A 16490-nucleotide genomic window follows, 5' to 3' on the forward strand; every position below is an offset into this window, starting at 1 on the left:
GAGAGAGAGAGAGAGAGAGAGAGAGACAGAAGTGCAAGTGCCTCTCTCTCTCTCTCTCTCTCTCTCTCTCTCTCATGGGACTTGCCGGAGGGCCGTGGGAGGGCCACATTTATATAGAGCAGGGAGGGCTGCTCGAGGGCCGGATTAAACCGGGCCGCGGGCCGCAAATGGCCCGCGGGCCGGACTTTGGACATGTCTGGTGTATAATCATTTAGGCACCATTACATGTGAATTATGTGAATTGGACACTTGACAAACAGCTTGTATTTCTGACGGTTACAGCATCCCAGGGTAACATGATCTCCATTGGTGACCTTCCTATGGGACTTCCAACAAGCAAAATTAATGGGGGAAACCATTTAATGATCACATGATTTAGGTTTTATGGATTTTCCCCTTATTCCTAGTAAACGATGGAACAAAGAGGAGGGAAAAGTATTTTAATAGCTTACTTTTTAAAGAAGGAGAAATAGATATTAGTCCTCAGAAAAGTAGAAAAATGTTGGGATCTCCCTTTCCAGCATAGCAAAACCACATCTTGTTATTTAAAAAAAAAACAAAAAAACACTAAGGCTTTGAATAGTTGAACTTCTGGCTTCTTAATAGTTTATTGAAATGATCACATTTTCAAGATGAGTTTCAGCTACAGGAAATTCTTTGTGTATTTCTAAGTGGAACTCAGCCAGGCTTTTCAGAGAAAATCTTATTCCATCATGTTAGAAATGACACCCCAGCAGGATGTTGGTTTGGACAGATTCTACTCTTGCTTTTCCAGAATGCAGTACAGAAAATTTAGCCTGCAATCTTAGATAGCCAAAACTTCTGGTGTGAATATCCAGATGGCCCTAACTCACCCTCAGGATTCACTACCTGAAAAACAGGGTTACTAGTAAGTACTTAGAGGGCACAGGCAGTATGAGGTAATATGAACGGCTAGGATAGATAATAAGTCACTTAGTAACAATAAATACTTATCATTTTTAGAACACAGAACAACAATTTGCTGAAGCTCATGAGGTTATTTTGAATTGTGTGTACACAAGATAGGATAACTGCCAAAACTCCAAACTTGGCACTTATGAAGAACACATTAAACAGCATTGAGCTAAATATAAGCAGCCATATAAAGAGCCCATAATATACATTCACTGACTCAATACACCAGGCAAGACTATGCTAACATGGAATGGAATAGTTGGCAGATCAACATACAATGAGAACCCAAACACTGTTTTCAGTGGTTGTGGGAACTTTGTATTAAACAGGAGTATTAGTTCTGGGTTACAAAGCTCAAAAAATGATTTGCTGTTGTCTAGATCAGGGCTTTTCAACCAGTGGTACGGGTACCACCTGTGGTACATTGGCACCTGGCAGGTGGTACGCGAGCACCCTAGAAAAATAGTAGTGGGGGAAGGGAATGAGCTGAACCCGTGGCAGCACCACACAAGCCTGAGCTGGAGCTGCAGGGCTATCAGGGCTCAGTGGAAGCGCCAGGATCAGAGCCAGGCTCCAGTGGGAGCTTGGCGCTGATCCTGGTGCTTCTGCTGAGCCCAGAAGAAGCGCCGATCAGCTGGAATGTTGCAGCATCTCCAGGGTCTTGTGATTTACATTCAGATGCTTGGCAACTGATTCATATTTATTATTATTATTATTATTATTATTATTATTATTATTATTATTATTATTATTATTATTATTATTATTATTATTATTATTATTATTATTTTAATTTCTATACCGCCCTTCTCCCGCAGGACTCAGGGCGGTGCACAGCATATTAAAACAGATATACATATCAATAAAAATAAAAACCCCTCTAAAACCAAATTAAAACCNCGGATCTCGGGGGGTAGTTCGTTCCAGAGGGTGGGGGCACCCACAGAGAAGGCCCTCCCCCTGGGGGTCGCCAGCCGACACTGTTTGGCCGACGGCACCCTGAGGAGGCCCACTCTGTGGGAGCGTACCGGTCTATGGGAGGAAATCTGAGGCAGAAGGCGGTCTCGGAGGTAACCAGGTCCGATGCCATGGAGCGTTTATGACGGTCACAGTGTCCCAGGGTCATGTGAAGTGACCAAAACCTGCTGCAACCACCCAGCAGACGGGGGGGAATAAAAACCAAACACCCCCCACCCCACTCTCGCTGCCAATCCTCAACAGAAATGCTCACAACAATGAAAACCTTGGACAGGAGGAAGAGTGCGGCCAGGCGGGTCAGCAGGTGTGTTGCTTGGCTGTGGCTTGGGGGGCACTTTTTTCAGTGCTACTGTAACTTCGAACAGTCACTAAGCAAACTGTTGTAAGTTGAGGACTACCTGTACTTTATCACTTTTTTCCTTTTTTTGGGGGGGTCATCAAGTTTTTGACACCTTGCTAGGCGACTGGTGGTACTCGGATATTGCCATATCCTAAAAGTGGTACAATGGGTGAAAAGGTTGAAAAGCCCTGGTCTACATTTACACAGCCCTGATCTGGCAGCCTACGTCAATACACTGAGTATACCAGTGGTTACAAGAAAGCAAAACATATTTGTTAACTTAGTTTTAGTTTGTTGTTTGAAACTCAGCAACTGTGAATGAAGGCAGGAGAATCCATTCAGAATTCCTGAACTTTCAAGAGATATTGAAATTCCTGCAAGTCTCTTTCCCAATACAGCCCCACCCCAGTGCCAAGGAAATCTGGAAACATATTAAGCAACAACATTCACAAGCCTGCTGTCCTCCAGATTTGTTAAAATATAACTCTCATCATCCTCCACCATCTTGGCTGTCTGACAAGAAAGCAGAGCTACCAGGCTGGGATTTTGAGATGACCAGATTTACAACCCATCACATTTGAGAAGAAGGGCAATGAAGCTTTTATCTTTCTTCTCTCAGGACCCTTCCCCACTTACAAAAATCATGGAAAACCCCTAAAGAGGTTTTATTTATATGGGTTGTATTTACTGATATTTACCATATTGAAAATTAAAACTGCTGCCCCTGTTGCGTCTCATGATTGTTTGATGGGAATTCTTTAATAGGCTGACAAATAATTTTGATTCTGTGCACCCCTGAAAGGTCTTGGGGGACCTTCAGGGGTCCTGGGACCACACTTTCCGAAGTTCTAAAGATTGCCAAGACCCTTAGCATCATCAAAGTAAAAACGTTTGTACTATTTCAATCAGCAGTCAAAATCATTTTGCAAATGCTGTTAGCAAAGGCATGGGTCACGGGGGGGGGGNTTTTTTTTTTTTTTTTTTTTTTTTTTTTTTTGCTTACTCTTCCTGGTGGCTCTTTTTATTCCTCCCCCCCCAACTACAGCAGCGAAGGATTAAAGGATAATATCTTAGTTAAAAACCCTTAAATTAAGTTGCCGCTTAAATTCATTAACACTTGTATTAAATTTGTTAGATTATCAAGGAGCCCAATTTAGAAAGATAGCCAAAGGACTGACAAAAAAAGCTTAGACATTATTCTAGCAACTCCCCAGCTCAGAATCTCTGGAAAATGAAATATCTAAAAAATAGAAGGTGAAAATTATGGTTTCATTCCATGTCACGTTGCTCTTCGCATTCGTATTCATTCTTTTAATTCGTATTATTGTACTCTCCTTTATTGTTACATTGTTTTGCAATTATGTTAACATTTTTTATTATTTTTTCTGTTTTACTCTTATAAGACACAAGATGGGCAGCAAATACATTTATCAAATACATAAATAAATTTAACAAATTCATCGACCCAGAACTAGTGAAAGCTTCCAAGACGGCAGTTTAGATAGTACTCAACTTACGACTGGTCATTTAGCAACTGTTTGAAGTTATGATGAACTCCCCAAAAGCTACTTACTACCTGATTTTAACTTATGATGTTCTTTCCTCCCCATGCAGTCACATGACCATATTTTGGCTTCTCAACCACCAGCCTTCATTTATGGCCAAATACAGCACCTGGGGCATGTAATTACAATTTATGAAGGTTTTGCTGGAAAATGGCATTTACTTCCTGTTGCTGGCAAAACCCACCCTATAGCGAAAAATGGATTTGCTTAATGAGTATTATGTTTCTTTAAAATCACTGCAAAAAGTTTGTAAAATTGAGTCTGGTCATGTGGTAACCCCTTTTATGAACATCATGACTTATGACTGCAGTTGCCAAGTTCAATTACGGTCATAACTCAAGGACTACTTGTTCAACACAACACATCCGAACTAGTCAAATAGAATCAGATCGAAATGTCTAGAATAGGGGTGTCAAACTGCCGGCCCATGGGCCGGATGTGTCACGCCAAAACCGTACCCACCCATTGCCGTAAATGGAAAAAAACTTGTGATACATCACGACACGTCACATGATGTCGTGAGTTTGACACCCGTGATTTAGAATCATGGACACATCCATTGCTGCCTCACCACTTATTTTCAGTTTGATGGACTTATATGCCAACAAATCAGAACCTCCCATAAAATCACCACTCACAATTCATAGAAGAAACCATAATGCAGTGTCTAGAAACTATAACACTCCCACGCATGGAACCAAAAGTATGGATCTGGTATGTATATGACTCCTTCATTGTAATAAAAAAGGAACAACTAAAGAAGACACATGAAGCAATCAACATCTTCAAAGGAATAAAATCCACAATGGAAGACGAAAACAACCCGCTACCTTTCCTAACTTCCTCATTAGCAGAGGAAATAATGGCAAATTAGAAACGCAAGTCTAATGAGAAACCTCCCACATTAAACAAGTGTTCTGCTACCAATGAGGAGTTGTGTAAGAATATTATTCAAATCACAAACACACTGCAGCAACTAGAAAAGGGAACACTAGAAAAGGGAAAAGATCACCTATACAACATTTTCCAACAAAATGGATATTCACCCAACTTTATCAAACAGTATCTGACCACTATAGCACAACCAATGCAAACTATGAAAAGGATAACACTGCCATTTTTTTAATTTAACAAATTTGTATAGCCCCCCCAATTCAAATACAATGACTCCAAAACATCAAAAACATGTCAGAAACAAATAACAGACTATTACAACCATATAGTTTCATCACAGCACACAACTAAAGCCATTCAAAACATCTTAAATAAAACATACAACCCAGTAGCCCAAGAATAAAAATAGGAGCCATCTACAACACACAATGTGAGGATTGTTAACAGCCACTGTTTTTATTTATTACATTTATTAAATTTATATGCCATTTAGGAGAGACAGGCAGAAAACTAATAGAGTGTTCTTAGTTTGTGATTAGAATGTGCTAATAGAGCACATTCATGAACCCCAACTAGCAATCAGAAGGCACAGTGAAAACTATTTAATCTCACAACACAAAAGACCAGAACACATCCCCTCCTGCAGTGAACAACTACGGTGTTTTCCCGAAAGTAAGACCTTGGTCACTCAACAGTGAGAAACTGGTGAAGCGGGCACAGCAACGCCTGCATTTCCTGCGTCGCAAGAGAAAAGCACATCTTCCTTCCCCTGTCCTGACCACTTTCTACAGGGGGACGATTGAGAGCATCACAGTCTGGTTTGGAGGCATCACTGCTTCAGACAGGAAGGCGGTGCAGAGAGTGGTGAGGATGGCCGAAAAGATAATTGGCAGTTCCCTCCCTCCCATCCAGGACATAGCACAGAGGCGTTGCTTGAGCAGGGTCCGCAGGATTGTCTGGGACACTACACGTCCTCTTCATGACCTGTTTCCCTTGTTACCTTCTGGGAGGAGGCTCTGTGGTATCCAAAGCAGAACAACCAGATTCAGTCACAGTTTTGTTCCATACAAGATTAACCTTGTGAACTCTCAAGCTTCCTCCTTCCGTTATATATTCAAGATGGACAGTATTTAATATTTATTTGTTATGTACTGTATATGTAAGGGTATGGGTATATACATATGTTGTATATAGTATGTTTAGGTGTGTGTCATCTATGTGTTTTATTTTGAGAGCGGGCAACTAAATTTCATTTTTGATGTGTGCCGTTGTGCCCACAGTAAAAAAAAATGACAATTAGCCCTAGCTTGATTTTTGGGGGTGGGCCTAATATAAGCCCTACCCAAAAATAAGACCTAGTTTTGGGGTGCACATGCCTAAAAATCAAGCTAGGGCGGGAGTGGGGGAGTGGAACTACCCCATGTGTCCTGCACCCACTTACCATTGCAGCCAGGCCTCCCATGAATTGACACCTGCCTTACTTGTCCACTTCTGTGGCCATTCACTGCCGCTTGTGCACGTCGCCCACAACCTCCATTTCGCCATCAGAGGCCTTCCGGAAAGGCTTCTGCAGCCGAGAACCGAGCTACAGATTGAATCTGTAGCTCGGCTCTCGGCAGCAGAGGCCTTTCCGGAAACCTCTGACAGCGAAATGCAGGCTGGGGGGTGCTGCGTTCGTCAATCCAGAGCTCCATTCTCAGTTGCAGAGCATTTCCTGAAGGCCTCTGATGGCGAATGAAGGCCAGGGGCGGCGCGCACAAGCAGCAGCAAGCAACTGCAGAAGAAGTCGGCCGGCGGTCAGGGCTGTCAGTGCCGCTGCCACAAGGTGAGACCATGAAAAAGACCCCCCACACACAAAAAATAAGACCTGGTGCCTCTTTTGGAAGCAAAAAAAAAAAAAAGACCAGGTCTTATTTTCAGGGAAACACGATAGATAAGCAGGGATTAATACCAGACAAACAGTCAAGTAGAAAACAGTATCTTAATCTTTATCTCAATCTTCCTTTCGAAAAAGAAAGAAACAGCCAGGATTTTCCATATGTTTCAAAATATGTTATTATTTGATGCTCCGTATTCTTTAAACATCTAAGGCAACTTCAGCATGCTGGCTGGGGAATTCTGGGAGCTGAAGTCCACTCATCTTAAAATTACCAAGTTTGAGAAACATTCAGTTAAGGGCTCTTGAACAGTCATCTTCAATCTTCAATGACTCCAAAGTCATTGATCGTCTGCTCCCAGAATTCCTGCCTGTCCTTCCTGTGGAGAATTCTGGGAATTGAAGTTCAAAGTTCTTACAGGGTATGACCGTTCTGGAACACTGCATCTGTTCTGGAGAGTTCTATGGAAGCAGAATGCCGCACCAGGGCCCCCATTGTCTGGTCTGGAGATGTCATGTTCTGGAATAAGGAACGCAGCCAAGAATGGGTTGTGAAAACCTGTCTGTGGCCTTAGCAATTGTTCTGCTTCTTGAGCCTTGCCTTTCCCTGGCTTGCTTGCAGTGCGACCCCAATTTTGCTAGCCACTTTTCCTCTTATGCCCCAAACTTGAGTCGCAAGTCTTGGGGGCTCGGGGTCGTGCCAGCGGCAGGACGAAGGCTGCGGGGCTGGGTTCAAGATACTCTTCATGGATTGAACCTCAAGATTCCCCCCGACATCCGTGAGTTGTCTCCCAGGCAAGGCCGGCCCATATATCCATTTCTTCTGGGCTTCAAGCAAACCTCAGTCTGAGATTCTCCAAACCAACCTATAACTAGGGTTGCCAACTCATTCTGGCTCGTAGAACCAGGTTAAAAGAAGGTCCTCCCCTTTTTTTATGAGTCACTGGATCTCTCCAATATAGTAGCCAAGTCCAGTTGAATTTCTGCTTGTTGCAAGATACTTAAGACGTAACAAACCAGCTTAATACGTGGGAATGGGGTGTTCTAAGCTAGCAATCTCCAATTTTTCCTTCTTTGTGGACCAGCGGGGGGGGGGGAGAGGGTATGGTTCTGTGTGAGCAGCTTGCACACGTGTGCTTACACACCCTCTCTGTGTGCCAGCTGCGTGTTCGCTCGCCTGCCACTTCTGAGGCCCAGTTCTGAACGGGCCGTGGACCGGTAGTGGGCTGTGGTCCAGGGGTTCGGGACCCCTGTTCTAAGCACTGCTGACAGTTCAAGGTCTAGGGCAGTGGTGGCGAACCTATGGCACAGGTGCCAGAGGTGGCACTCAGAGCCTCTCTGTGGGCATATGTGCCATTGCCCCAGCCTTGCCTCCCCCCGCGACCCCCTCCTCTCCAGCAGCCCCCCTGAAGGAGAGTCGCCCTCGAGCATGGCCCACACGGAGGAGCGCAGCCAAGGACATGGCAGCCAGGCAACATAGACAAGACTCTGCCCTCACACCCCATCATGCAGTTGATGCTGCAGGGCGCGGGCAGAGGGTGTTGCCGCCATAGCGCTGCTGGGCTGCCTGGGCGATCTGCAGCGGGCCGTGGCGGTGGTGAGTGGTCCTGTGGGCAGGTGGGGCGGGGGATGGGGGGTGGAGCAGGGGCGGGGCAGGGGGTGGAGTGGGGGCGGGGCCAGGTTTTGGGCACTCGGTCTCTAAAAGGTTCGCCATCACTGGTCTAGGGCTATTTCCTAACATGGAGCATATTGCTGCCTGTTGAAATAGTCAGTATTCTGCCTCTGTAAAACAAGGCCCTTTAACAGAATAATAGTTCATCTTGTGAAACTGATTGCCACAAGAATTAATCCTCAGAATTTGAAGAAAATGAATGTTTCAAGACAATAATTAGGATACTGCCACTTTCATAAAGCATTTAGTGACTTCAGATATTCCCCCAAGAAACTCGAGATGGAGATGGGTTGGAAGTTTACAATTCCCTTGTTTTCTTTCCTTCCCTCACCCAACCATCTCTCTCCAGCTGAGGAGAAGTTGCACACCATAGCTACCACGGTGTATGGAAAACTCGACATGTTGTTCAAAAACCACACCTACAAACCTGGTAAATATACAGGGGCAGATTACTACAGTTCATAATCATTTTCTTGCCTCCGTAGTGAACTACCTTTGCTATATTTAATCATCAGGTAGATGCAAATGATTTTACCTGGTTTGGTATGAAATTTACTTAACTCACCTTTCAACTTGCCTGCTCTCCTTCTGTCTGTGTGTATTAACTTTAAGCGATTTTCCTCTTGTCTTGCAAGACACACAGAACTACCAGCTAGCATCCTGCTTAAATGCAAATCATGACTGATGAGTAAACGTAAGGAGTGTTGAGTCAATATTGATTCCTGGTCACTGCCTTAACCAGTCCCTGCAGTTTTCTTGGCAGGATTTCAGAATTAGTTGCATTGACTCCTTCCTAGAACTGAGAGAGAGTGACTGGCCCAAGGTCACCCAGCTGAATGTCTGTGGAGATTCTCAGTCATCCAGGTCATTGTTGTCCCAAAGGTGCTTTTTTCAAGAGGCAACTGGACTTTCTTTGTTTTCCCTTGAAGACGTCCAAGAAACCTCTTCAGTTCTGACTGGATGGGGGAGGATGGTTTTATATTCCTTGGAGTCATCTGGTCATTAGCACTCTCTCTCAGAGTCATTGGAGACTACCCAGTTGACTTTGTGTCTAAGGCAGGATTAGTCTCCTGGTTTCTAGCCTAGAAATCCAAATTAACCACAATATTACTATTAAATTCAAACAGTAAAAAATCCTGACATTCTGAAGGCATGCTGTCTGAGTGTGTAAAGAGATTTGGATTTTTTTTTTCTACCCGGCACAGTAATTGAATCATCATGCTACAATTTCCAGGGTCAGAACAGAAATGACAGAGGAACAGTAATGTTTAAAAAAGAGAATAGAGGGAGAAATTCTATAGGTACAGCATTGTGTTAAATCAAAACAACTAAAGCATATTACGGCTCAGTATGGAGTGTAATCTCGGCCATTATCTCCCTAAATCAAGGGGATTTTGTAAATCCGGTTGCTTAACTGTCCAAATTGTGGGAGAGCTGAGAATCCTATGATCCGGATATATTCTGCATATTTACTAAATACTTTTAAATTTCAGCAGAGCTGTTACCAAACATTCATGCATTGGACTGCTTTGTCATCAGCAATTGAGTCGTGTCCAGCCCTTGCCGTTCTATGGATCAGCACTCTCCATGCCCCTCTGTCTCGCCTCCTTCAGATCCTCTATGGTCATCCCGGTTTCATCCTTTATAGCAGAGGTCCCCAACCTTTTGGACACCAGGGATCGGTTCTGTGGAGAGAGGTTTTTTTGTGGACCAGAGGGGGCGTAGTTTTGTGTGCTGCCTGAATCCCAATGATGGGGCTTTGCTTGTTTGTGTGGACCAGTTGCTGGCATGCCACAGCCCAGTACTGGTCCACGGACCAGGGGTTGGGGACCCCTGCTTTATAGTATTCAGCCAGTGGGTACTAGGGCAGCCCCTTTGTCTTTTTCCACTGATCACTCTCAACTTGATGGACTTTTCCAATGATTCAGTTCGCGTGACACAGCCAAAGTATGATAACCTTTGTTTGGTGATTTTGAGTTCAAGTGATATTTTTGGTGAGGTTTGGTCTAGGACAGCGGTTCTCAACCTGTGGGTCGCGACCCCATTTGGGGTCGAACGACCATTATCACGGGGGTCGCCAAACAACGCAGTCCGCCATTTTTTCCCCCTTTTCCTTAGCTGTGCTTTTGAAAGCCAATAGAATAGACTCTATTCAAGAGACTCTATTCTATTAGCATTCGAAAGCCAATAAAATCTATTGGCTTTTGAAAGCCAATAGAATAGACTCTCTTGAATAGAGTCTAATTCTATTGGCTTTCAAAAGCCAATAGGAATTGTCCAGGCTGTCTCTGCCCTGCTCAGCCCGCCAAAAGTCCCAGTCTGCAAACGGTGCTGCAAGTTGTCTGCAGCTAAGGTGAGCTTTCTGGACGTTTCCACCCCTCCCTGCTGAGCAACTACTAAATGTAAGTAAAAGAGGGCCAGGGGTGGGAGGTGGGAGGCCGGCGGGCGCAGGGAGGGTTGCTGGCGCGCGTGGGGCCTTGCGGATGCCTTACCTCCCTTGGGCTGGGCCAGCTGGTGGCCCAGCCGGTGGTCGCCCTGAGCCCTCGCTGCCGCGTGCCATGGCCGCCCATGAGCGCCTGGGTCTGCCTGCCGCCGCACCGAACGTGCGGTGGCCAAGGTAAGGGTAGCGGAGCAGCGGCGTGCACAGGGAGGGTTGCTGGCGCGCGTGGGGCCCGGCGGGTGCCTTACCTCCCTTGGGCTGGGCCAGCTGGTGGCCCAGACGGTGGTCGGCCTGCACCATCGCGGCCGGCGCAGGGGGCAGCACCACGCATGTGCGGTGCTCCCGGGCCGAGGCGGTTGCTGGGCGACGGCCTGCGTCCACCCTCGGGCTGCCCAGCGTGCGCTCCAGCCGCAGGAGAGGAGGTGGAGCGTGCGTGCCTCCTCCTGCCCCGCCCGCAGGGCAGCGGCGGGCGCAGGGAGGGTTGCTGGCGCGTGTGGGGCCCGGCGGGTGCCTTATCTCCCTTGGGCTGGGCCAACTGGTGGCCCAGCCGGTGGTCGGCCTGCGCCGTCGCTGCCGCTTGCCAGCTACACCTCGGCCGGTGCAGGGGGCGGCACCATGCATGCGCAGTGCTCCCGGGCCGAGGCGGTTGCTGGGCGACGGCCTGCGTCCACCCTCGGCCTGCCCAGCGTGCGCTCCAGCCGCAGGAGAGGAGGCGGAGCGTGCGCGCCTCCTCCTGCCCCGCCCGCAGGGAAATACAGGTAGTCCTCGACTTACGACCACATGGTTGGGGGTCGTGGCATTAGGAAGGTTGAGAACCACTGGTCTAGGACTTTATTTCAGCCTATGGGATGTGTAATGATCGTCTCCAGCACCAACATGCAAAGGCATCCACACTTCTCCTATCTGCCTTTTTCCTAGTCCAGGTTTCGCAGCCATAAATAGCAGTGGAAAGAAATTATTGTGATGACTAATCTGCATTTGGTTGGGAAACAGATATTTTGACAATAATGCTAGTTAGTTGTTTTGGTTGTGTGTTCTCATATTTTTGACCTGTTGGATGTCTTGGTTTCCCAGGTGATCTTCCAAAGAACCTGGACTCTATTTTTGAAGAACAAATCAAAATGCTGCAGGACGCCATCATTGAAAGTGAGCTTTCCTTGATCTGTTCTGAATTAGTTTGATAGCTGATGAGAATGCCTCTTCTAAGGCAATGCCTGCTTTAATATGAACCATGAAGCAGAGATGCCTCTTCTAAAACAGAGCATCCTCTAATGCCGGGCCGGTGGAATCTCCCAAGATGGGTTGCTGACCTAGCCCTTCTAAGATGGCACCTGGTGGGTATCTTTCCCTTAATAGAGCAACTGGCTATAATTCTTCAGAAATGAAATCCTGTTTTGATGTGGCAGTTGGTAAGAATGCTTCTTCCAAGGTAAAACTTATTGAAGATAATTCAGATAAATGCAATTGAAAATAATGGACCTTCTACCTCTTGAGCAGCTCCTTGGTTACCCATCCAAAACTTTTAAAAATTGCAGTGGGATTTACTTCTGAGTAGATCTGCAAAGGAGTACAGAATGAATGAATAGAATGCCTCAGCTTGGTTAACTGTTGAAATCCTTTTCTCCTCTCTCAGGCAGAATCAAGTGCGAAAACCACTGTGGTAAGTGGGGGAAGAGAGCTATTCTTTAAAACAACTGAGAGATCCCGCACATGTATGATACTAATAGTAGTAGTAGTAGTAGTAGTAGTAGTAGTAGTAGTAATAAAGTTGGAAGGGACCTTGGAGGTCATCTAGTCCAACCCCCTGCTCAGGCAGGAAACCCTATACCATTTCGGACAAATGGTTGTCCAGTCTCTTCTTAAAAACTTCCAGTGTTGGAGCATTCACCACTTCTAGAGGCAGGTTGTTCCACTGGTTAATTGTTCTAACTGTCAGGAAGTTTCTCCTTAGTTCTAGGTTGCTTCTCTCCTTGATTAGTTTCCATCCGTTGCTTCTTGTCCTGCCTTCAGGCGCCTTGGAGAATACCTTCACTCCCTCTTCTTTGTGGCAGCCCCTGAGATATTGGAATACTGCTATCATGTCCCCCCATGTATGATAGTTTCATACATGGTCTCCTCAGAACCATAATGTCTCTGAATGTTCCAGTGGCACCTTCCTTGCAGTGATTCAGAAGACATGGATGAAGACAAATATATGTGTCCCAGGATAATGTTGCAGGATCCAATCTGGGTTGATCACTGGACCAGAGGTTTAGTCTTCCAAGATTTCGGACTCTTGCTGGAACCCATCCTCAGGGAACTTTTCTCTCACTTGGTTGTCTTGTTCAGAAGGCAAGCAAGACTGGTGTTTGGTGGGGGAGTTACACGGGATTTCTCTCTCACCGGGATTTAAAATTGATTTTTGTGGATTTTTGCCGTGAGTCTGTTGCAATCAGTGGTCTATAAGTCTGATCAATGAGCAGGCAAGCCAGGGTCTGATCACTTGCAGTTGCTTTGGTTCAAGGGAGAGCTTCTCACCTACCAACTCAGCTACAGAGCTGAGGGATCTGAAGGCAAAAATGTTTGTTGGTGTGTCCAGCTATGAGGGGTACCTGTAGGATTTGGTCAAAACAGTAACGATGGCACAAATGATGCACCTAAAAAACAAGGCCTTTTGATCACAGAATTGTGGTCACCACCTTGGCTTTTTGGCCACACTCTGTGGACTCTCCTGGGTTGTGTGTCTGGTGCCTTTCCCCAGGTCCTTAAACCAAATGGGTCTTTTCTTGGGATTCTGCTTCAGTGAAGAGCCATGCTGATGCAGTTGCTTTAAGGAGTTCCAGGTCCATGCCTTCTAAAGCACCTTCCGCTCATGAGCCCAGCCCACTGCACTGCCTTCATAGCTCTCTCTTCCATCCGAAGGAGATGAGCATTTATGAAATACAAAAAACACACACACACACAAACAAACAGCTCTCCAAGATTCCAGAAAGGCTCTGTTTCCCAGCTCTGTAACATTTTTGGTGTGCAGAATATTTATTCTTTTATTGAGCGTAGTGTATGTGTGTGTGTGCGTGTGTATATTTGATATAAAATATTACACCTTTTCTTTGGTCATCCATTAATTTGCCCTGTTTCTTCTTTTTCCAGGCATAAACCACTATGAAGCTATCTCCTGTGAGACATGCAACGCAACCAAACCAACTTGTTTTGGCTATAGCTGCGAGTATGTATCATCTTCCTTTCTTTCTTTCTTTCTTTCTTTCTTTCTTTCTTTCTTTCTTTCTTTCTTTCTTTCTTTCTTTCTTTCTCTTTCCTTCTTTCTTTCTTTCTTTCTCTTTCTTTCTTTCTTTCCTTTCTTTCTTTCTCCCTCCCTCCCTCCCTCCCTCCCTCTGTCTCTTTCTTCCTTCCTTCCTTCCTTCCTTCCTTCCTTCCTTCCTTCCTTCCTTCCTTCCTTCCTTCCTTCCTTCCTTCCTTCCTTCCTTCCTTCCTTCCTTCCTTCCTTCCTTCCTTCCTTCAATTATTGAGATGTTTGAACTTTGGGGCTGGAAAAAATAGCTCTTATAATTTCACAAACCATATACAGTGAGAAAAATGGCATATGTGGACCAATATATTGTATATTTTGTGTAATCTGTTCTATTTTAGCCAAACGTTTAGTATGGCATGTACCAGTTCTGTCAAGCCTCACCCAGCTAGGCAAGATCAAGAAAACAAGAATTATCGTTTCTTGTCACTTGGGCTAAGTGACAAGTAAAATAATCCTGCAATTCTCTCGACTTTTATTTCTTGATTATTTAGTCCAGTGTTTTTCAAACTCAGCAACTTTAAGGTGTGTGGAGTTCAACTTCTAGGATTCTGGGAGTTGAGGTCCACATATCTTAAAGTTGCCAGGGTTAAAAAAACACTGATTTAGATCCAGTCCCTCTTTAATTACTTTCCCTGTCTTCCCGCAGTCTCCATGCTTTTAAGATAAACATTCCAAAGGCATCATCTTACTGATTCATGATTAGGTTTCCATCTTTCTTGATGCAATGGTGATATCCCCAAACCTCAGAAGAGGGAAAGTCCTCCTAAGGCAGCTTTTGGGCAATTGTGCAGCTCAACAAACCAAGGATGAAATTGTCTACAAATAAGGTAGACCAGAAGAAAACTATCAAAGATAACCATGAAATGTTTGAAAACACGCAAATAAACAGTTTGGGGGATGACTTAAATGACTATTTCTCAGATCCACAAACATCGTCCACTTGACTTTGAAGGTGGACAGGACTGGGGGAGATATAGTTTAATGTCACTAATTGCCACTCTTTCCTTTGACAGGCTGAATAATTGCTAACGTTGCCCTTTCTTGTAACTCCCTCAGGCATTAACCTCCTCCTTGAAGGGTTGTATTTTCCCAGTTATATCTATCTGACCCACCAGAGCAGGGAGGCAGGGCCTGTTATAGGTCCCCTCTCTTTAAAAGGTCCATCTAGAGCAGGAGTAGGCAACCTTGGCTCTTTTATGACTTGTGGACTTTAACTCCCAGAATTCCTGAGCCAGCATGGCTCAGCTTGGAAACCTCTCCCTTTCCCCTCAGCATGGCTGGCTCAGGAATTCTGGGAGTTGAAGTCCACGAGTCATAAAAGAGCCAAGGTTGCCTATCCCTGATCTAGTGGGACCAAGAAAAAGGGCCTTCTCCATGGTGGCTCCCTCCCTGTGGAACATCATTCCTGGAGAAATAAAATGGGCCCCATTTTGACAATCTTTCAATTAAGTGGTTCATTTAAGATTAGTATTTTATATGTCCTTGTGATGTTTTGCACAACTTCTCACTTATATGTCTGTGTTTTGTGTTCCTTTTCTGCAGATCCTCAAAAAAATGGAAAGATGCCTTGAATGACCTCTGTGAATACGTGTAAGTCTCAAGGCGTTGTACTATGTTCTGGTCACAAAATAAAATCTTGAAGGTTGAAGGCCCAAAAGAACCTAGAGCAGCCATGGCCAAAAGAAAGGCTAGAAGTGGCCCATCCAGGTGGGACCATAAGATCTGGCAGCATCTCTTTGGATTGTCTGCAGTATTTCAAGGTCTCAGGTATCACCTGCAAATTGATCCTTTTGACTAGAGATATCAAGGATTGCACTCCTTCTATTTCATTTTGATTCATTTCTTAATGATTATGCTTTTATCCCATCCTTATTTTGGGAGCGCCAAGCCTCATAGGAAGTGGGTTGAGATGAGTAATCACCACATAACTCTCCAAGATACTAGTTTAGCCAACCAGATTTAGCCTAGGGGGGTTATTCAAATCTCCCCATTGGTTGGGTGCGCTCAGAGAACTGTTGATTAAATCATGTTTTAGCAAACCTTAGAGTAGCCTGTAGTGCAAAAACTATGACTTGTCAAAATCATGCAGTGATGTCTATGGATCAACCAAAAACACAAGCTGGTTTTTGATTTTTGAATGAGGGAAGGGGACACATGGTGAGAGTCAGCTTGATATAGTAGTTATGGTGCTGGCCTACAAGCCAAGAGATTGTTACCTCTAATCTTCCCATAGCATGAACTAGATGTATGACTTCAGGCAAATCTAAGTATAATAAATTTAATAAAAAATTAAAAATTAAAAATAATAATAATAATAATAATAATAATAATAATAATTTAATTTGTACCCCGCCCTTCTCCTCATAGGACTCAGGGCGGCTAACAGCCTCATAAAAACCACAATACAATAATACAATAATATCTATATTAAAAACCGAATTAAAAGGAAATATTTAAGAAGGCCAATCATTAAAATTATCCTTAAAATTACCCTTAAAAA

At 44.7% G+C, this 16490-nt stretch overlaps 2 protein-coding genes across 2 annotated transcripts in view; one reads left to right on the forward strand and one right to left on the reverse strand.

The window, feature by feature from the left end:
* MOB3A (MOB kinase activator 3A) overlaps nucleotides 1-8877 on the reverse strand; it is a 24819-nt gene extending 15942 nt beyond the window's left edge. The window contains exon 1 of the mRNA XM_015810025.1: nucleotides 8827-8877. The gene's annotated coding sequence lies outside the window, so the exon portion shown is untranslated. The remainder of the gene's footprint in view (nucleotides 1-8826) is intronic.
* IZUMO4 (IZUMO family member 4) overlaps nucleotides 7134-16490 on the forward strand; it is a 23769-nt gene continuing 14412 nt past the window's right edge. Inside the window, exons 1-6 of the mRNA XM_015810027.2 lie at nucleotides 7134-7368; nucleotides 8611-8691; nucleotides 11776-11847; nucleotides 12335-12361; nucleotides 13831-13906; nucleotides 15533-15580. Coding sequence (XP_015665513.2) covers nucleotides 7134-7368; nucleotides 8611-8691; nucleotides 11776-11847; nucleotides 12335-12361; nucleotides 13831-13906; nucleotides 15533-15580 — 539 coding nt within the window. The remainder of the gene's footprint in view (nucleotides 7369-8610; nucleotides 8692-11775; nucleotides 11848-12334; nucleotides 12362-13830; nucleotides 13907-15532; nucleotides 15581-16490) is intronic.

This window comes from Protobothrops mucrosquamatus, unplaced genomic scaffold, assembly GCF_001527695.2.
Source record: "Protobothrops mucrosquamatus isolate PMUCROS unplaced genomic scaffold, P.Mucros_1.0 scaffold6, whole genome shotgun sequence".
Lineage (NCBI taxonomy): Eukaryota > Metazoa > Chordata > Lepidosauria > Squamata > Viperidae > Protobothrops > Protobothrops mucrosquamatus.